The sequence below is a fragment of the Temnothorax curvispinosus genome, unplaced genomic scaffold (assembly GCF_003070985.1).
Source record: "Temnothorax curvispinosus isolate PA1 unplaced genomic scaffold, ASM307098v1 QBEX01008959.1, whole genome shotgun sequence".
Classification (NCBI taxonomy): Eukaryota; Metazoa; Arthropoda; class Insecta; order Hymenoptera; family Formicidae; genus Temnothorax; species Temnothorax curvispinosus.
In genome coordinates this window covers 440,442-462,494 of record NW_020218739.1, presented here as the reverse complement: position 1 = coordinate 462,494, position 22,053 = coordinate 440,442, and the positions used below count along the sequence as shown (strand labels likewise).

The 22,053-nt window shown below is 38.7% G+C and overlaps 2 protein-coding genes across 2 annotated transcripts in view; one reads left to right on the top strand and one right to left on the bottom strand.

Annotated features, from left to right (window-relative positions):
* Positions 1-100: 100 nt before the first annotated feature.
* Positions 101-1,647, bottom strand: LOC112458490 (NADH dehydrogenase [ubiquinone] 1 beta subcomplex subunit 5, mitochondrial). The gene is made up of 3 exons (XM_025022158.1): positions 1,539-1,647; positions 686-897; positions 101-568 (listed from the first exon to the last, which is right to left on the bottom strand). The coding sequence occupies exons 1-3, from the start codon at positions 1,621-1,623 to the stop codon at positions 323-325; spliced, it is 543 nt and encodes a 180-aa protein (XP_024877926.1). The 5' UTR covers positions 1,624-1,647; the 3' UTR covers positions 101-322.
* Positions 1,648-4,435: 2,788 nt separating this feature from the next.
* The window catches only part of LOC112458508 (facilitated trehalose transporter Tret1-2 homolog), a 19,131-nt gene continuing 1,513 nt past the window's right edge, over positions 4,436-22,053 (top strand). The window contains exons 1-9 of the mRNA XM_025022190.1: positions 4,436-4,857; positions 9,792-9,976; positions 17,202-17,331; positions 17,726-17,861; positions 19,145-19,601; positions 20,161-20,410; positions 21,039-21,245; positions 21,331-21,523; positions 21,778-22,053. Of these exons, the coding sequence (XP_024877958.1) occupies positions 9,957-9,976; positions 17,202-17,331; positions 17,726-17,861; positions 19,145-19,601; positions 20,161-20,410; positions 21,039-21,245; positions 21,331-21,523; positions 21,778-22,022 (1,638 nt within the window). The 5' untranslated portion in view covers positions 4,436-4,857; positions 9,792-9,956 and the 3' untranslated portion in view covers positions 22,023-22,053. The remainder of the gene's footprint in view (positions 4,858-9,791; positions 9,977-17,201; positions 17,332-17,725; positions 17,862-19,144; positions 19,602-20,160; positions 20,411-21,038; positions 21,246-21,330; positions 21,524-21,777) is intronic.

Sequence of the window (22,053 nt, the reverse complement as noted above, 5' to 3'; positions counted from 1 at the left end):
TATAAATTAATTATATGAAAGTGTTATATTATGTTACATTATATATACACATGTTGCATGGAAAATATCAAGGATTGCATGAAAAACTTATTTCGGCGCGTATTTTCACACAAGGAAAATTTTAAGACTTTATTAACTATGTAGTAACTGTACAATGTAGTTTATCGGCAGAAATTTGACACCGCGCAGGGCGTTTACTCTGCGGCATAAATTAATCAGAATCCTAGAACATAGGATCTACATAGGATCTACACCTGATCGAATAGTTTCCTCCAGCTCCCACGGTGCTCTCCAATTAAAAACAAGCAGAACAAAGTCAATTTTACTCGTCCATTTCGATCCTTTGGTCCATGGACTGTTTGTACAAGTGCAGATACTTGGAGCCGTACATCTCCTTGAAGTACGGGCCTCTATAATCCCGATTGGTGCCCATCGCGTAGTCCACCTGGTGTTGGAGAAGCCTGACTTTCCTGAGCTGGTTCTCGTGGTATATGAAATGCAGATACTTCTCGTATTCCTGCTGCGGCGACGGAAAGAAGTAGCGCTGGAAGAATCTTTTAATCGGATGCTGAAACAAATGAGAAACGAAGACTGTTACATTTCTTCGACAGTTGTTTCTCAAAGACATTCGAAACGTTTCGATGAAAAGATATCATTTTTTCCCCACTGGCCTTCCACATTTTACCTGAAGGTACTCCCATTCCTTTGGAACGTAACCCTCGGGGATCTCCTCGAGCGTGGCAGGACCGATGAATACATTAATCAGGGTGATCGCGATGCCAACGGGAATGGCACCGAGCAGAAAGTAAAAGTGAAAATAATCTTTCGTCTTGTGCCACTGGAAACGACTCGGTCGTATGGCGAACGTGCGTTCCTCCGACATGCATCTCGTTTGTCCTAGAAATATAAAAGAGATCTCTTTTAGGTTCGCGCTGGGGAAAAGTGGATTGTAATGAAGTGATCGAGTTGATTGAGGGTATCCGACACTTGAAGACACCGAAAGTACCATGCCGATAAAATTCTAAATGACCAGCTGACAATCACGCATTTATTTTTAAGAATTTATGACTGAATACGTGACGAGAGACGAGATGAAATATTCGATGTTAATATAGAGGTCAATCGGAATCATTGTAATAAATGACATGAACAAATTCGCTATGAATTTTTTCTGGCACGATACTATCACGTGCATCTACATATTATATATGTATGTGTGTGTGTGTGTGTGTGTATAAGATACCAGACTGTCAGAAGTTCTCGAAATGAGAAAAAGTAGTTATCGAAATTAGTGATAAATAATCTGAAAGTCTTTAACGTTTCGCAACTGCGCGTTTTTTATTCAGACGTGCCTCGGTCTATTCCGCGACACGGGACACCTCCGAAAAATCATACTCTAAAACTCTAAATACACGGAATACACTGTGCAGTCGTTGCGTAACAAAACACCATCGGCTTTCGCGGAAGCGTATCAAACAAAGTAACAAGCACTGTCGTCCGACGATCGCGATCGCGAGTGGCCGTGCACGGATAGTCACCGTTCTTCAACAACGACGTTCCGGACCCGCTGTTCTGCAGCAATTTCTGCCTCGCAGCACGCAAAATGCTACTCCACACCGCCATTTTTCTCCGATTGGACGGACACCGAGTGCGCTGCGCGAGGTTTGAAAGTAACGCTGAAAACGCAGGGCGCTTATTTACCGACCAGAAATACAAAAGCTCGCCATTTTATCAGTCCCGTAAGATAACAAAAATTTCTCATTGTATATAATATTAAAATTTAAAAGTTGCAGATTGTAAACGAAATGAAAATATTATAAATAATTTCACGTTAATTTAAATCATGGAAAATCAACATTTAACATTTAAGTGTGAGTGTTGTTGGTGAGATACATTATTGTTATAGTCTATTTTTTTCATTACTTTTGATAAAGTTAAATATTAAAGAGTTAAATAATATTTTGTTATTTTTAACTATCACGTGTGTCGAAATTTTAACCCAAAATAGTATTATTTTACAATAAATAAGTGAAATATTATTTTAACTCCATTGATTTAGTTAAATTAATGACATATTGAGAGTAGAGGAGCAGTGACGACCTACAGGAATAATTAAAAATGACTCAAATTGAATATAATTTGACACTACGATTTTAATTACATACACTGAAAACGCAAGATTAATTTTAGAAGGAGTAATTTTCCTCAATTTTCGACGGTAAAACGTCCATCGTATCTGAAATGATTTTGTTACAGACGTCTCAATATGTTTATGTCAATCCGTAACAATAAACGGTGATACCGCCAATCTAGCCAGGTCAACTGACCAGTTGAACTTGAGAAATGATTGTAAATTACTCAACACTCGGTAATCTATGTGATAGAATCCCAGAAAATTCTGGTTTGTGTCGCCGATAATATATTTTCCGTTGGTAATTTTTATTTATATTATTTTTAGGTTTTTCTCTCTATGCGAGAGGAAAAGAGAAAATATAGGGAGAGGGAAAGATAATGCGAAATGTAACAGCGGTGCGTAATAATTATGTAAATCACGCGACGCACGTGATGAAAAAGCCTTTAAAAGTTTCGCGGAAGGAAAGAAAAAAAATTTCGTCACGCATGTGATTAATACGCGTAACAAGCTCTCAATGTTATTGTTTCGCTCGCGTGCTATAACGCGAAAGCCCTGACGTCAGCGATCGTAATCAAGGCTGGCAAAAAACGCCTCATTTTGGAACTTTGCTCCAAATCGCGCAACGGCACGAGAACGCGAAGAAAAATTAAAAATCGTGGAACGCTATAATTGATTTGCGAGCCAATTTCGTACGTCGCGCGCACGCGAAATGCCGTTTTTATTATTTTTTTATCGCGAATAGGAATGCGAGGCCACGCGATTAGAAATTTTACACTTTTACATAATACGTCGCGTCACCTCCTGAGGCTATTGAAGTGTCGCGCAAAGCTAAACTCACGTATTCATCCTGCGCACAATGGAACTCGCAGCTCGCAGGAGTGCCGCGGCACCGCGGTATCCGTTTTTCACGAGAACAGCTGATACACAATCGGAGGAATTTCAAGCGCGTCGATACGCCGGTGCAAACGCTTCCTATCTTCTCGCATCGATAACGATTAATGTCCACTTACACCAATGTAAATTAACTTTAATCTATGGTTTTTATTTTACTTTTTATTTTTTTTCTAGTTTTAAAAATTAAAAAAAGATAAAAAATAAGGTAAACCGCGATTAAAGTTAATTTACATTGATGGAAATGGACATAAAGGTAGCGGGGTTGCGTAGCGCGATGGTATGTTGCGGAATGAGTCATCGATTTTGCGTGAATCAATATATAAGATAACGGATTAATCTTATATCACGTGGAAATAAATTCGTTACTTCGCAACAATGCGTGAAGGAAAAATTTATTAATCTTATACTGTTAATTTTTTATATGTTTTCTGTTTTTCATTTTTTTCAGCCAAATATCTTTTAGTTTATTATATCAATATGTCGTGATTAAAATTCCATAAAGGATTAACCAGAGGACGTTGCTTTGTCCTGTGAGCAGATGTGAGCAGATTATTCTTTTGGATTCTTTTCAGGATGGTTCAAACTTTAAATCAAGATATCTCAGTTAAATAATGGCAAGTTTCAAAATCTTTTCAATTCCTAAGAAATTTTACCGTCTCAGAAAATCTTTGATTTGTAAAACTAACAATAAGACTGTATATTCCTGTCTTCGAAGATAATAAACCTTCCAAGAAATCTGTCATTGACAAAGGTTCTCGGTTTTAAATGGTTACATAGCATCGAATTACGAGAACAGCCCTTTTTTCGTCTTTCACTCTCAATTCTTTCGAGAGAACAGAAAACAAAGGTGGATCTATTTTCCAGGTAGAACATATGGCATCATGATGACGTTATCATCTGGAGTTAAAACAATAAATTTCAACACACCTTAATATTTAACAGTGTGGTTTTTTCTCGGAACAGAAGAAAGAGATACCTGATCTACGCAAATGTTTATTTTTATTTTAAGTAATGAATAACATTATGATGACATCATCATGATGCCATTGTGAGTTCTATCTGGGTTATCAATGTTATCATGCGAACGCTGGAGAAAGAAGCGTGGATTAGAATAAAAGCAGCGATCAACGACTCCTCATGCGACGACTCTAATTATCTAATCATAATTTTCGGTAAATAAGTCTCAGGGAGACTGCCTGAATTCTCCACAAATCTTTCTACATAATGTCGAAATTATTTAATGGCTGCATATAATTGTGAAATGTGAAGAATTCAACGTTGTTACAATTTTATATTCGGGTATACAATCAGATATTATTATTCAGGTATCTTTCTCCTCTTCCGGAAAAAAAGGTCTTGCTATGCGAACAAAACGAAGGATCGTAGTCTGGAATAATAGACCTGAGATCGGTCCGGTGCCTGACGATTGGCGACGGCGCCGGAGCCTCAGCAACCCTTAGACAATCCATCGTCATCACGTGGACAGTCTGGATAACGATGCGTAATACAGGCGGAATACATGAGCCGAAGGGGAAGGAGCACGTTGGGGAACGAGGCAACGAGGTTTCCGAGGCTCAGTCGTCAGTCGTCTAGCAGTCGCCGAGCAGGGCAGTCCCGGTAGTACGTTCGCCGGTCGATCGTATCGCCACGTCGGGTCGCGTCGCGTCTGCCGCGCTGGTCTCGGGATTCTCCGCGAGAACAATCTCGCCGGAAACACAGAGAGAGGAGTTCCCGGCCGTCTCTCCGGCGTCTTCCTAGCCGGCTTTCGTCCCGTTTCCTGCCCTTCGTGAACGTTCGCGGCGCTCGACGGAGGATCGATTCCTGGAGAGGTGAGTGCTCGGCCGGACAGGCCTGGATTTCACGTGTATTATTTCGGCCGGCAGCTCGAATCTCGCGAGTCTGAAATTTAAAATACCTAAAATACACAATCAGATTTCTTTATTTGCTTAAGAATTTTATGCGTTTTCGATTAATTTGTACATTCTGCGAGGTATTTATTATTATTTGACGAGGAGAAAGGAGCTGCGTTTGCATCACGGCACATTTCGCGGATGATAATTTTAAATTGTTGTCAAATCACCGTTGTCAGGACAACTCGATCGCTTCTGGGCTTCGTTGTCCGCGTTGTTCGCATTTAGAAGAGAATAACCGTACACTCTCGAGTCTCGAAAAGGAAAAGAGGAGAGAAAATAACGTTAAATGCATTCAAAAGGGACAGGCTTACTGACAGCGCGCGTACTTGTTGAAATTATTTACTGCCGGTCCTTTGCGACGTGACGCCACGTCGGGGCGTTGATCCGCAGCAGATCGATCGATTCTCGTGGGTTTCTTGTAAACATTGGGAGCGTAGGTACCACCGAGAGCCGAGCGGGCCACCAGAATGTCTGACGTCGGATCGATTCTGAAACTCGTGGGGAAATTCGATCGCATGTACAGTTTTATTTGCAAAAGAGATAGATTAATGTAAGGACGAATTTAGGGAGAGTCAACGTCTTTACAGCAAACATTTTAACCAAATTATAATTTGAAAATGAATCGCGGAAATATCTGAAAATAAATTGTCGATATATTGTGAGGAAAGGCGACATCCCACTCAAATTATCTTTTTTAAAAATTAATTATATTAAAAGGGAATCATGTAGATAATTCGAGTTCTGCAGCAAGAGCGACTCCTTTCTCTCCGCATTCAAATTTTTACTGAAAACAAATCATGTGAATCGCATTGTTTAAATAATCAGATTTCTGCAGCAAACACGTCGTTTTTTTAACAAATCTGATTCAGTAAGGAAAATAAAGAAATACAAATACAAGATCCCAAAGAAAATATAGAAATGTAATGATATCGATGAATGTGTTTCGGACATATTCTATCGCAGTATATCTCGAGAAGCAAGCGTGAGGAAATAAATAGAACGTTTATCGAATTGTGGTAGAAAGTTTAACTACGTTTACGATACCCAGTCACCTAATAATATCGACTTAACAAAATTAATACCCAGTATAATTCTACGATGTTTACATTGAAATTAAGTGTCGAGACTCGCAGCTTGAATGAATTCGATGTCCGACAGAGATTCCCGACATCTTTTCTTGTTGTACCGTTGCGTCTAAGGCATTCATCAGAAATTCGGAATTATATATCGGTCTTGACCTGGACACGTATTATGGAACTCTTCGGAATGGATTTCGATCGGAATTATTCAACTTTTTCTAGAACATAATAGAAATCTAGTCCGTATATTCACAGTCCGTTCTTATTTCAAGATTGTTTTAAGTAATGTCTTAAGATACGGCTCTGTGATTGGTCCACAACTTATCATCTTAAGACTGTACTTAAGACGATCTTAAATATAAGATCGGATTATAAAGTATGAATAGTGTCTTATAAAATAATTAAACAATTCCGATCAGAATTCACGTGGTACGAGTTGTCGCGCTTAAATTAAGCCTTAAATCGCAATGCTCACGCTTTATTTGTTTCCACCGACAGTTGTGCAATTTGTTGTCTCGTGCAATCGCAACAAGCGACTTTTACGACCTTTTGCCCGCGAAGTGACGATTAACCTGTCTTTCTATAGTGATGGTACGAGAATCTCGTAGGATGACAGGATCGATTGCACCAACATTGTCTATACCGGGTTTACGCAAAGCTGATGGAGCGGCGAATGATATATTTTTTTCGTTATATGTTTTATTGCAAAAGAAAGATTAAGACAAGAAACGTGTTACCTAACTCGTTTCCCTCCTGGCATCATGCGAAGCCGGAAGAGCCTGACCTCGTACGAGGCTAATGATTCTTCCTTTGTCCACGTGTATTGTTTATGTGTATCGTAAGACTGTAATCTCTCGAAGATTTGCTTAACTCAGACTGCGTTGGTGCAATTTTAAACGCATAACCGACGCAATTTTAACCCTTTATCTACGAGTCACATCTGCGCTCGTAGATGCAGCTAATGCCGTTTAACCCGCAATTAAACCCTGCCGATTGATTATACAACTCAAAACGTTGAGATCTATGATAAAAAAATTCAATATCTTTTCTTTTCTCCGGTATAAAAGAAAATTAAAAGGCAATAATTTATAAAAAAAAAAAAATGCAATAAAATAAAATTAAACAGTGATAGATGGACATTTCTGTACGCAGAGGCTCGCAGATTCGAAAAGAGTTAATCCGAATGTTTTATAATAACAATTTGTTCCAAAGTATGACGATTTTCGTTTTCTAAAAGTTTGAATACCTCGCACATCGTGCTCGTCGTGAGAGACAGTTTAGAGGCGCATCGCTTTCACGCTAAGTGCGTCCACGTATTGGAAGTCTTCTCTGAGGAAATACTGAGGAAAGTCGCATATTATCGAGCACCGACTCTTATCCCGGGAATTTGCAGAATTTTTTCTCGAGTTTGTAACACAGCATACGCCAATAAACCGTTCGCCGTTCGCAACACGATGGATCGCTCTCCGCGACAATTACGGTATTTGCCGCGAGTGTTCTATGCACCGCGACGCGCATAAATTATCCGACCAATTCTCTTCTCTTTTTGCGCGCGAGAGAAGAAAAAAATCACGCGGAAGCTTCTCTCGTGCGAGATCTTATTACGAATAGAAGCGACGTTCGTTTATATAATTTTAATCGTGTTACATTGACCTAATTAAACCATTATTATTATTAACGAGATTTTATTTCTGATAAACGCGCCTGACTCCGTCAATCGAAGAGTTATTGTTTCTGTTTCGTGTTCTATTTTACTATCTCGAACAGTTTTATTCTCTCTTGAATTCCGAACGCGATCTCGATCGCCGATGGGTTTCTCGGTTTATTGGCGCTCGCAAGTCGTTGGTGGAAGTCATGCGGGATGAAAGTCGGATAAGACGCGCGCGCGTGCGAGCAATTTAGATGAAATCGCCGGTTAGACGACGGGCGCCGGGCTTCTTCTTCTTCTGGGACCCATGGCGATCGTTAGTCTCCGGAGAAACCCTGATGGCAGGCCGTGCTAGAACGTAGAAGTCACTGAAACGAGCCGGATGCTCGTTTACTCGGCACGAGTTGCACCGATGTATTCGTTTCCTGTGAATAAGTATGTAAAAACAGGCTTCGTGATGGCCCCGAGAAAATGAGCGACTAATGGTAATTACGCGAAATTCGTGATGGTTCCACTTTTCTTTATTATCTTATATCTTTTCATCTCAATTTAATAAACGAAGAAGAGAAACGGCAGAATGTACGAGAGAGAGAGAGAGAGAGAGAGAGAGAGAAAAAAAAGAGAGTGTCTAATGGTAATCACGCAAAATTCGTGGTTCTATTTTTCTTTATTATCTTATATTTTTTTATCTCAATCTAATAATTGAAAAAAAGAAACGGTAAAATGTACAAGAGAGAGAGAGAGAGAGAGAATTGGTGCATGGGAAACGCGTATCTTGCCGATCGCGACGCGCAACGGTGCAAGGAGAAAAATCGGTTTTGCATCCGACAGAAAGTCACTGTTCCGCGCGCGATGCAATGACCACAAAAATTGCTGCGTTGCGTCGCTGTGAGCTGTGACCGAGATATCGGATGGTTTTTGTTTAAAACGTGTAAAATAGTTGTGAGGCAACGTTACTCCGCGGGCCGAGTGGTTACTCAAGAATCGAATTCGTATTTTGTAACTAATCAGAATTCGACAGAAAGACGCTGATATTACACAGTGATAATATTGGGTTGGCCAATAAGTCCGTGCGGTTATTTATAAATAACATTTATAAGTAAAAAACCGCACGGACTTATTGGCCAACCTATTATATCTATATAATAACCCAGGTAGCACATACACGTTTCAGAAATGTTTTATAAGCGTTTTTCCGAAACGTTTTATAAGCGATTTCTAGAAACGTTTCTCATGAGTAAAAATGTCCATTCGAAAAACGTTCGATGGAACGTTTTTTTTCCGATAAAATAACGTTTAAAAAACTATTATAGAAACGTTTTGTTTTAATGATAAAGACATTTTAGATAAAGACATTTAAAATTCCTACTTTTCACGTCTTTTGAACGTGTTTATGACGTCATTGAGACATGCGTGAGAATGTTCTAGAAGCTTTATGCATATATACCATCTATGACGTCTATTCTTTTTCGAAGAAATTCATGAACTGGTGCACATTCGTGCAATAAGTTAAAGTGAAACAAAATATACTTGTCTCACTTTAACTTAATTGCATTACTGATGTGTACTAGTTCAGGAAGGATTCTTCAAAACGGAACACACGTATAAATGTTCTTTCAATGGCCACGTTCAGCAGAACGTTTATTTTGCAACTATTGGAAGTTTTCTAAGCTCAGATTTGGCCGATGACAAATAGATTAAGACCGGTAGGACAAAATTAATTTAAGTAAATAAGTGGATATATGTGCATGGATAAAATGATTTATTTTGTGCAATAATTAGTGCAATATAAATTTAAATGTTTCAAAAAAGGCTATTAAAGCTATAGATAAAGCAAATTATAATTTTGAAAGGAAAAATTTAACAAATAGGTATTTTTATTAACTGTAGAAACGTAAAACATACGTTTCATTAATCATGGTTTCAAAAACATTTTTGTTCAAACGTTTCTTAATGGTTATGGAACTTTACGGTTATGGAACTATGTATACGTTCAAAAAACGTATATGAAACTAATATGTGCTACCTGGGAAATCTATATAATAATGAAAAGGGAATTTATAACTGTTATGTAAATGTTATATGTTTAATGATTTAAGATTTAAGCTATGATTTAATTTTAGGCTATAAAATGTTGGCCAACGTCGGGCAGAGTTGACGAGGGTCTGTTCGTAGGGAGACGCCTACTTGACTAACACTAATCAGCAGGAAGGAGAAGAAGCGCACACACACAATCTACAGACACACGTGTCGACCGATAGTAGTCCGATTGAGAAGAAAGAAGCACGATGGATCCTTATTCATTGAGGTAAATACACATTATCGATAAGACCTTCGTCAAGTAAATTACCGTTGTAAAACATAAAGGAGGACAAATGTGCTTCGATTGTTTCCTTGAATCGATCCTCGTCGATGTTCTTTCCACGATTTATTGATTCTATAACTAGTATAACTAAAATGCGAGCGTTTTAAAATGACAATGACGAGGTGAACGCGAACTTCAATGACGGAGTGAGATTTATTTAGACGATCATCTCGATCTTACGCGAGCATTAAGTTTTCGGATTTCGATGAAGAATGCGAGAGGTTCTTTTATCACAAAGAGGCGATCGCTGACGATTGAGTAAGCAAGCACAAAATCCGTTTCTACAAGAATGATCCATCAAAAACCTTCAACGGGTCCCGCCAGAGTTTTTCCTCGCTCTTTGTCGAGGCGTTCTTTGCTCTTTGTTCCTCTTCTAGCCCGGCCGTTTATACATACCGTGTGGCAAAGTTCTAAAGTACATAGCTGTTCTGTAATCTACTAATATTTTTTTACCTCGACATTTCTTATCTTTAGAAAAAAAGTACGTCCTAAAACATCTAATCTTCGTATTAGTTCGGATGCATTTATCATCTTCCAAGATAGCTTTCTATAAATTTCTTAGTTCTTTTCTTCTTTTCTATTTCTGTGGAAAAGAAATTCCAAAATACCTTCAAGATGCACAATTATTCTATAGCCTGCGCTGACATTTTATTACCCCGACATTTCCTACGTGTATAGAGAAGCATGTCCCCTAAAATATCTTTATATTAGTCCAGATGTGCTTATATAGGTATTCTTTAGAAAGCTTAGACGGTACCCAGAAAAATTCTTTTCTGATCCTTCGACAGGAAGGCACGTCTTTAGATATCTAAGGTACAAAAATTAGGAGATACCTAATTTCTGTTTTATAAATCCCTTGAAATTCTTTCTTTTGTCTTTGCTATAGGAACGGGAATGCATAATATTAATTTAACTTCGAGCACAATTGAATGCGAGAACCTTTGAAGTCGCAAAATAATGTCCATCCTGACAATTATGTAATTTAATGATTATATTATTATATAATTATCAGGATACGATTTCAATACCGGGACAAACATAATAGACGTCTTTAAAACGTAGACGAGCGACTTTACGCCCGCAGCTACTTTAACAGGAAGACTTAAGCCCGGTCTACAATTGCGTAAATGTAGGGTTGTAGGATTAGGAGTAGTAGTAGTCGTGAATCTTGTACAACGGATCAATCTACAATAGAGTAACGATACGTTGTAAACTTGATTAAAGAGTGCAGTGTGTATTTCGAATGTGGACGGTTTAGCACTCTGATTGGTTGGCTCTTACGTTCACATCTGGCGTAGTCGTGAAAGATGAAGTTCAACCATCTTCCACAACACGCTTTACAACCGCAGTACCGTTTTACAACCACGTCGTACAACACTCTTACAACTACTTACAACCACGTTTACGCAATTGTAGAACAGCCTTTACTCGAGAAACCAGTTTCGCTGACGTGAAGCTGAAGTGTCTCGATTTGGCAGCGATATGATTGAAATTGTAATTCGATTCCGTCACGTTCTTTGTAATTGCATAAACAGTTATGCGACGTATAGTTTTAAAATCGCTGTAAAGTTATCGGAGAGTTCTTTTAAACAGTATGTTAAATTGAAATTATTACATCTTGAGAGAAGCAAGATAACTGTATTTTGTTTTTTGCTGACTTAAAAACTTAAAGATCATCGGTGAATATATGAAATTGCTAAATCATCGTCGATAACGCAGAAATTTAAATCGAGTCCTATATATTAAGTTTTAAAGTATGGACATTTTTTTTTTAATTGAGAATAATTATTAGTAACCTTAATAATAAAATATCTGGGATATAAGTCTAATAAATTCTGAATTATACATAAAAATATCGAGATAACTCTGCCGAACAAGATTATAATGAAGATTTAAGTGCTCGATCACGCGTCTCGGATGCACGATAGATAACGTTTTTTCAATTATCGGCAACAGATTTTTGAAATCGCAGTCAAAAGGAGGACTCGTGAACGGCCACTCGATTGCAAGATCGCTCGCCCATTAATCTTTGACCTCGAGTTATATGCGTGTGACGTTAGCTTCTCGTGACAAATTGTCTCTCGAATGTCGTAAAGACGTCGGTGGGGCTACACGCAAGAGCTTGTGGATGTTTCTTCCGCACGCACCCGCGCCATAATCGCGTCGTAATCGCATTCGTGTGCTTTGTTTGCTAGTATCATCAATGAAGAACCGATCAGAGAAATAATCGCTTTCGAATCGGCGACGATTATAAAATTTACATACTCGTCATGAAATAAAAAAAAGATTCCCGGAAATTATTTCAAAATATCCCCCCGCCAGCTTGATCGGCACGAAGAATGTATCACGCGAAATTGATGATGCAACTAGTGCATGATCGTTGCACAGAAGATGATCACAAATCCTGAATCGGAATGAGAGGAAATTGGACTATGAAGTATTCTCGCGACTGTTTCATCGTCGTAAAGCTAGAAACGAATTTGTTTCTCTCGCGAAATCTGTTTCTCTCGCAAATTTGCGATTATTAGGCTGCTGTGCGCTGTTTAACACGAGTTAATTCGTATTTGATGATTTGGCTCATTGTCTTATTAGTTATTACACATTCGTTAACACGTCTATTGACACAAATATTTATTATATTTTGGATTTTGAATAATTTAACATGCATAATTAAAATTGGCGTCGGGAACACTTTTTTCAAATATGGCTTGGCAGTCGATGTGTTAATGTTAATCAATACATGGAAGAGGATAGAGTGCTAGCGATAAACGTGCCGCAGCAAAATGACGCGATATATTATGCCTTATCACGAGCTTGCACTTGATATAATTTGATCGCTTGATATAATCCGATACAAGGACCGTGAATTTCTTGGTTTTACCGATATTGGATCCATTTACGGCAATCGCATCGCGCATATGGCGTTATCGGATAACGAAGTGTAACGTCACCGAAATTCGTAGAATTATCCACGCACTTGTCTCGTACGTGCTGCAAATTATTTATTTTCAATATTAAGAGAAACAAGACCCGTTATGATACACACACACACACACACACACAAACACACACACATCAATTTAGAAGAAAATGCTATTTACGTCTGGATCTCTGGTAGCCTAATAATGTTTAAAATATTGGCCATTCAGCTTGGTAAGTGGCATTTTCTTCTAAATGGATTCATTTATTTTCGTTTCTGCCTCCGTTTCATGGACCTTGACTTTGATTGTTACGTATTAATGTCGAGCAAAATATATTGACCGGAAAACGGTATTGAGGACATATCAACGATTTATTTGCTTGCGATATGTCACGGTAGTATTATCGCTGGGCTTTGTTGAATCAGGGCCAAGGTTAATGACGCGAGTGGTTACGCCAGTTCGAATAACGTGTCTACTTTTAGAAACGAAGCTGTAGGACGATCGCGCGAAAGATCCTTCGACCCCGACCGGCAGTAGCCGCGATTCGCGACGCGGAACTCGCGCGGAATAATAAACACGCCGTTGTCAAAGACCATACCCGTCATTTTGAAGCAATAAAAAAAGACAAGCGCGAGGTGCCGATACGTCTGGCGAGTTGAATGAGCAGAAAATGCCGTAATAAGTCTCGCGAGTGGATATGTACCCCCGATAGCACGCAAAGTACGTAGTCAGTAATTAGACTCCCGACGACAACGTGTAGCGAAGCGAAACGACTCCTCCGCCTTTCGCTCATGCGAAATGTCAAACGGCTCTCGCCACAAGCGCACATTTGTAATAACAATGCAACTGTTGCGGAAATGGGATAAAAAATTTAGACGCTTGATGTATAGACGGGCATAAAAGAATAAAGTGCGCGACTCTGCACTTGTGTCCGCGCAAGTAGGTATGTCTTCATAAATAGAATCAATATTTCGAGAGTCGGCAATTTACTTACGTCTGCCACGTGCCTCGCGGAACGGTCGCGGTGTACATTGTTTTAACTTATGTTAGTGTAACAAATCGCGATGCACACACTTGAATACGGGATGGAGTACATGGCCCATGAATAACAAGTCCGGCCTGGCCTTCTCCCTATTCTTCTGGCTATGCAAAAGCTATCAGAAAAATGGGGGACCGGCATGACAATGAGTTACGCTTGCTCTGAGTATCCAGGTATATTGTCTGCGTGTGGTTCAACAAGTGTAAATCTATAACGAACTTGCTTCGCGAATGTACATTGTTAAATATTATAGAAAGATGAAATTTAAACCAATATCTTGAGTTAAATAACATTTTGTTATTTTTAACTACCATGTGTGCCGGAATTGACTATCTTAACACACAAAACAGTATTATTTTAACTCCATTGGGTTTTAGTTAAATAAGTTAAATTAACATTGTTTTAGTTAAATTAACGATATATTGAGGAACAGTGGCGATCTACAGGAATGGTTAAAAATGACTCAAATTGAGTATAATTTGATACTATGAATTTAACAGTGTAAGTCGATTGGAGGTGTTTTAATTTTATGAACGCGCGATATATGAACGTGAACGTTTACGAGCTTCAAGTTCAGCTCTTGACTAAAAATTGAACATTTCGATATTGAATAATAAAATATCTTGGAATGGTTTTATTCGACACCCTGCATCGTGTACTTTTTATATGACGTTCGCGGAGAAGCTACGAGCGTGACGAAAATAGATCCGTGACGAGGAAATGACGAGCTTAGAATTATTTCAGGAAAGCATTATGCAAAAAAATGATGCATTGCAAAAATTATTGTACTTCCTGACCGTAATCGTATAGTGATTGCGAATGATCGAGCCAGTCATTGTCCGTACGTAATACGGATTTCTTAATGATATAATCGCGATAACAGTTTTATCTCTATCAGATAAGTAAACCAGCTGTTATTCTGAATACGCAACGCAAATACAATTCCGAATAAAGATTATCAAGTTTTGTTGTATACAAATTGGCTATAAACATTTTGCAGCGTGTATAAACATGTATTGCATAATTTTTCACCCTCGCTATATGTATGGCGTAAACAACATCATCTAAAGGAGGATAATTGTTTGAAGTCTCGCGTAAAGATGACCACAGTTTTCTTATGACAAATTCTTGTTATAAGAATCCATACAGCATCATAACAATTGATCAAATTGTCTAATACAAAGTAATTGAATTTAAAAAATATATATATATATATCTGATAAGAAATAGGTAGTTTACAAATAATAGATATATTAAACTGCAATCTGCTGTTTGCCTTCCAGCTTGTTAGAGTCACGGTAAGAAACCAGATTTAACTGCTACTGTGTTAAATGATACGTCAATTAACGCGCGTTAATTCATCAAGTACATAATTGATCTAGCCAAGATCGTCGCTCTATTTTTAACTGAGTACAATTGTCCGCTCAACGAGGACGTTTCCAAGCGCTTCGTTACGTCATGTAAATTAATTTGTTAGCTAAGTGTTCGTGTAAGGAAAATTCACACTTGGAAAAGATTCAGACTTGTTATATGTTATATTCTGTAAAAGAATTAGTACGAATTAAAAAACATATTATTAAAATCGTGAACGATGAACAGTGTTCTGTATTTATATAAAATAAAATAGCAGTGATTTTTTAACAAGCCTGTCGACTAAATTACGAGAAGTGTTTAGCAACGGAAAAAGAAATTGCTGATTAAAAATAATCATTGAGAATAATAAGTTCTCACTTCCGCGACATTTCTTCTTAAATTAAAACAGTATTGATTTACCATGATAAATTAGCGATAAATTACCACGATAAATGAGCCACGGTGCAACACGCTTGGTCCGCGTGATCTCATTGTTATGCGAGACTATCGTTTTGACATTGCCTATGTTTAGCAGACGCAACCAGCGACTTGTGTTTCCTTGCATGGTAAATTAATTGATTAAGGACCGTCGGTCCTATTCTCTGAACTTATATACGGCAATTTAATATCATCGTAAAAAAAAAAAATAATAATTACCCGCATTGTTAAACAAAGTCACAAATCGACAGTGAGAGTTACTCATTTGATATGTGGTTTTCCTTTGCCCGCATATATCTTACGTCAATTTTCTTCCTGACAATTTTTTTGATTGTGAGGATGTAAAATCATTAACTTTAGCGCCGTAATTAAACGAATTTAATTGCAGACAAATACCAGAAAAATAGGTATGATAATGGTATGATATTCGGGAATTGCAGCCGAAACTGAAGCTGTTATGACGGGCACGCTGTTGAACTGTTAGACCATATTCCGGAGAAACCAGTTTTCGTAATTCATATAATAGGTGCCGGGCTCGATGCTTGGGAAACGTCTACGAAAACAGAATCCGATAAACACACGTCCTTACTTAATATAATCGCTGTGCTTCTAAAAGTTACGTGACTTTTTGTACGTCAAGCTGCGAGCGAAATAGCGCCATAAATATAGCGCTGGCTTATTGCAACCTCGTAGCGGCCTAGACATTTTTGCGGAACTGCTTAAAAGCAGTAGAGAAGTGTCGAATAAAAAAACAGAATAGAAAACAGAACAGACAAATATTGATTACAAAAACACAATGTGTATTAATGAAAAACGAGCTATCGCATTTCACCTATGACACACTTATTAATTGAATTTCAACTCGAATTTTAAACTTTACTTTAAATATACAGCATTATCATGTATATAAATATATAATATATATAAATTATATATGAATATTATAATATTTGTTTGCAATATAAAATATTAAATAATCGCATTTGCTGTTGCAATAGAGAATGTTCAAATATCATTTACTGTAACGTTACGACGGGTGTAACGCGGTCTAATTACATCGGTCGAAATTCAATTTGAGGATTACGCATCGCTGTCGACGGCGGATTGCGTTTTGACATACGAAACTCGCGAGAAACCAAAACACACCGGCGCAGCGAGGATCAGCGTTATAAATATTTATGGACTACAGCCGCGGTTTAAATGAATACAGGCGAGAGGCGATACGCGTCGCGCCGTCACTTAAATGGCACGCCGAGACGTCAAATGCACGTGACAAACGGTTGCCGTAAATTGCAACGCGGTCTTGAAAAAGGCGCGAGTCGCAGTAAAAAACAGGAGTAAAAACTCGCGCCGGTACAACGTTATTTCTCGCACGGTTTATTTGAAGATCGATTGATGACGTCCCGTTTTGTTTCAGCGTGGAGCGGGAGGCGTCGAAGAACATCGAAGAGAACGAGCGAGAGTGCTTCAAAGATGCGATTGTTTCGAGCCGGAGTCTCAACAAAGGTTTCGTCGAGCCGACGAATATTAGAAATGCCATCCGAGAGGTAGGACCAATTATTATCGGCGTTATCTCATCACGGATAATTATTTCTTCTTACTTTAGGGCGGTAGCATGTTTTCCATGCGGAAAATGCTCTCCGAAGGCTGTGTCCTTCTAATTGATGTGAAAATGCAGTAAATTACGTTTAGTAACACATTTTTTCGCATTTTGATGAATAATTTTATTTTTAAAAATGATAAGATCTCTTGAGAGTAATTTTTCAAAAATTTAGAGAAATTATAGTGAAAAGATATTCAGATAAAAAAATTCGTTTGGAAGAGAAAGTGTTCTTGTTTGCTCATGTTTCGCGGAGCTTAAGAGGATCGTAGAAAAGTAGCGAGCCAAGGCGAAATGTTCATTTCGCGGAAGCTGTGCACGTCGCTTTTGAACCTTCGCAGATCGCTGCTTGCATCGTCGCTGCGTCTTTCCACATAGCGGTGGGCTTCACCATGGCGTATTCAGCGACTCTCATTCCTCATTTGGAGAAGGAAGACGCGAAGTTGCATGCCACGAAGGAGCAAACTTCCTGGATAGGTGAGATAGCACAAATATGTGGCGTATATGCGCGGCAATAAATATACGAAGGCGATAACAGCGAAAGATATCGCATTATTCCGTGAAAGAGATTACGCGCGTAATATTAATTACGAATTACGATAACTACCCTGATCATTCCCTTCCGTGAATAATATATTCATTAGTACTCGAAACGATAACGACGCGAAATAATCTATTGTTATGTAAATGTTATCGTAAATGTATACGTATATCGTAAAATAGAGTATTGTAAATACAGCGTCAGATATCGCGCGATCATTACTGATATCTCGTTGACAGTTAGCTATCTTCCCTATATCGATCAAGTGTATCGTCACGAGAGTAGACGTATTACGTAAAAGTTGTTGCAATTATCGGAAGAAAACCGTACGTGCACGCCGTGCGTGTCTGTTGCCTGATCGATCATTGTGCTCTGATTAAATTCGCGTTACGCAAGATCAATCTATTGCCCATCGGCATTGCAATCTTCTCGCGACAACGGAAGATTGTTTTCTTACTATAGATAAACTTTCAATCTAGAATGCCGATGATCGTAGTCGACAATGTTAATCGAGGTCTCTTATGTTATTCGAATATGTAATTTTATTGAATCGTATGTAAATAATTAAAAATGGCTCTACGACCTACGACTAGTCGGGAAAAATACAGGTAATTTTCATAAATGATCGCCTGGGGTGATTTTTATATTTCAGTATCGAAAAAATCAAGTTTATATCACAGTAATTTTTATGTATTTCTTTCGTTTTTTAAATATTTTTTTTGTTTCTCCTTTATGCTTTTTTTTTAGAAAATGTTGAGTAAATCTATATACATATTGTCCTCAAATACTAACAAATTATAAAACAATCAAAAGTATGCAATATGTAATTAATAACAATAACTTTTAATTGGGGTGTAAAAATCACCCCAGGTAACCATTTATGAAAAAAAATCAGGCGCCCGTTTTCGGGTTAATTAGTTCTGTATTATTGAAAACTGTGCAATTCGAGACCACAATTCGTATAAAATTGAGCATTTAGTTCCAAGGAATTTAAAAAAAAAACAACTCTAATCCTGCATCTACGTGCATTTATTTTATTGTGTGACCATGTTATTCCAACTTCATGAAACTCAAGTACCGTGTTGTTCGACAGTTATCTTATATTCTCTTTACGGTGTAAAAATACGCTGGAGCTAATAACGCGAGATATAACGAGAATAAGTTGGAATTAAGGACTAACAATAAGTAAAATAAATAAAATCGATCCTGTTACTTTCAGCCAGTTTGGCCGTGGTGAGCGCGCCGATTGGTGCGTTATTAGGGGGCTTCCTGATGGAGACGTTCGGTCGATTGAGAACCCTGCAGATCGGCGCGATTCCTTCCGTAATCGGTTGGATCCTCATCGCCACGTCGATAAATATACCAATGTTGCTGGTGGGTCGTTTGTTAACCGGATTAGCGACCGCTCTGGCGACCTCGCCAGCGATCGTCTACATCACCGAAGTAGCCAGGCCGGAGCTGCGCGGCTCCTTGATCTCGTTCGGGCCGACGCTGGCGTCGTTCGGCATGGTGTTGTGTTATCTAAAGGGTGCTTATTTACCATGGGAACTCGTCGCCTGGCTCAGCCTCATCTACTCGATCGGGCCCATCGTGCTGGTGCAACTGTTTGTGCCAGAGTCGCCAGTTTGGCTCGTATCAAAGGGCCGCATCGACGACGCCAAGAAGTCTCTGGAATGGTAAATCCAATCTGGTTAATTAAATGACAACATTTTTACCGTAGACATATATACGGAGCATAAGCTCAGCGGGGGGGACAGATTCGTGGTAAGGGGAACATACCTATATTCGGTTATCAAACGAAGACAGAGCGATGCTGGTGCCGGGTGCGCACTACTGCACTGTGCACCATGCACCCAGCATCGCTCCCAAGCAGTGAGCCCAGCGCTGATGTGAGCCGAACGCAGCTGAAAACGATCGAAGGCCTGGATATTCCGACTCTTTCCCGCTAAATCTTACACACCCGGACACCCCTCGCCTATAGTGGCACCTTATCCACGTTATGCTTCGTCTATATATATGTCTATGATTCTTACAGATTACAGACCTTAAATAGCAAAACTGACAATTACTAATGATCACTCTCGCTTCTCATTTGAGAAAACCAATAGGATTTACTGATTAACTTAAATGCTCTTTGAAATTAATTTTTAAAGCTTTCTAAGACTCTGTAATGTTCGCGATTTTCCTATTCTTAATATACGGGTAAATAATTGACAACTCTAATGTCGTTTGTAGGCTTTACAAGAACGAGATATCGGAAAGCAAGACATCGGTGGCCGAGGCGCAATTTATCAATATTATGAAGGAGAACGAAATTAAATTAAACGAGCAAAGGCGGAGCAAACACAGCAGCGCGTCCAATAAATGGCGGGGATTTCTTAAGCCGACCGGATGGAAACCCATGTCGATACTCTTCCTGCTTTTCACGTTTCAACAGTTCTCCGGAATTTACATCACGCTGTTCTACGCAGTGACTTGGTTTCAAGTAATTAAAAAATACCTGTTTATATATCTAATCTATATATTATATATCTTGCTCTCTCGTATTTTGCAAATTGTTAAAGTAAATATAAGAGGCAAGTAAGAGCCAACGCCGACGGTGAAGCGAAATTATATAACACAATAAGGTACATCTGTTAAAACTACGATTACAAACGTTTCGGTCTTAGTTTAGACCCTCTTCAGTGTATACAAAAATATGGGATGCAGTAACGCTTTGTTGTAATCGTAGTTTTAAAAGATTTACCTTACTGTATTATATAATTTTATGCAACACGTGCATGGAAAGTGCCCCATTACGCACGCTACGCGTGCGTGATAGACTACTTTCCAGGCACTTGCAACATAAAATAGGGAGTGTAAGTCGTGTGTAATTTTCATCTTACGACACTTGTTACACAAATAATTATTGCTTCACCATCAGCATTGGTTCTTTATTTACCTCTTATATTTACGAGCCTTATTTTTTGTAAATTGTATAGTTTGTAAATTGTATTCAATCGTGATTTAAATACACGTAGTGATATTTAATTATTTATTAATGATCGATTTGTATAAACTGGTAGTGGATACAGTAAGACTATAATAGGTATCGAATTTTTTACAATTTTCAGGAAGTAGGTGCGGGGGTGGATGAATACATAGCGTCAATTTTAGTGGGCCTGACGCGTTTTCTGTGCTCCATGGTGAACACTTGGCTGCTGAGGCGATATAAAAGACGACCGTTGTGCATAATATCGTCCTTCGGGATGGCTGTGTGCATGATCGTCTCCGGTTACTTCACGCTGAACATCAAGAACGGCGATCGCAGCGGGTACTGGGTGAGTTTCGAGGATTATCCCTCGTATGATTTTGTGAGATTTAATTTTTAAAGACTCGCGAGAAAATGTGACGTGATGTTCGCAGGTACCGGTGGCGTGTCTGTTACTTTACGTGTGCACGTCGATGATCGGGATGCTGACTATTCCGTGGACCATGACGGCGGAATTGTTCCCGACCGAAATCCGCGGAATCGCCCATTCCATCAGCTATTCCATGGCGAATCTGCTCATGTTCGCCGCGTTGCAAAGCTACAGAAGCTTGCAAGCTTTTCTGGGAGGTACAATATTCGAAATATTTATATTTTGTATAATTATCATACCGTGATATATATCTTATCTGTCTCTTTCACATTCCAATTACTTTCGTATACCTTTATATTTCTATTTTGTATGCAATTCTTTTTTATTTTTTCTTTAAATCTTATCTGAATCCTTTTACTCATTATGTAAAATCCAAACGACAAAAATTTATAGAATCTTGTATTTCAAAACAATTTGACAAACTTGATTAAGGAAATTCTTTTGTTTCAAGGTTCATATGCGGTACAATGGTTCTTCGCTGGCGTTTCTGTAGGAGCAGCTATTTTCGTGTGGCTACTGCTGCCGGAGACGCACGGGAAGAAGCTTTCGGAGATCGAGGAGTACTTTCACAACAATTTTCTGGCCTTGGGAGCGAAAAAGAAGGACAGAAGGCGACGAGCCGCGAGAAGGGCTCAGCAAAACGCGAAATCGCCGGCGACCGAGCCACTCAATCCAAAAACCGTACAGAATGTTTAAGCTCTCTCTCTCTCTCTCTCTCTCTCTCTCT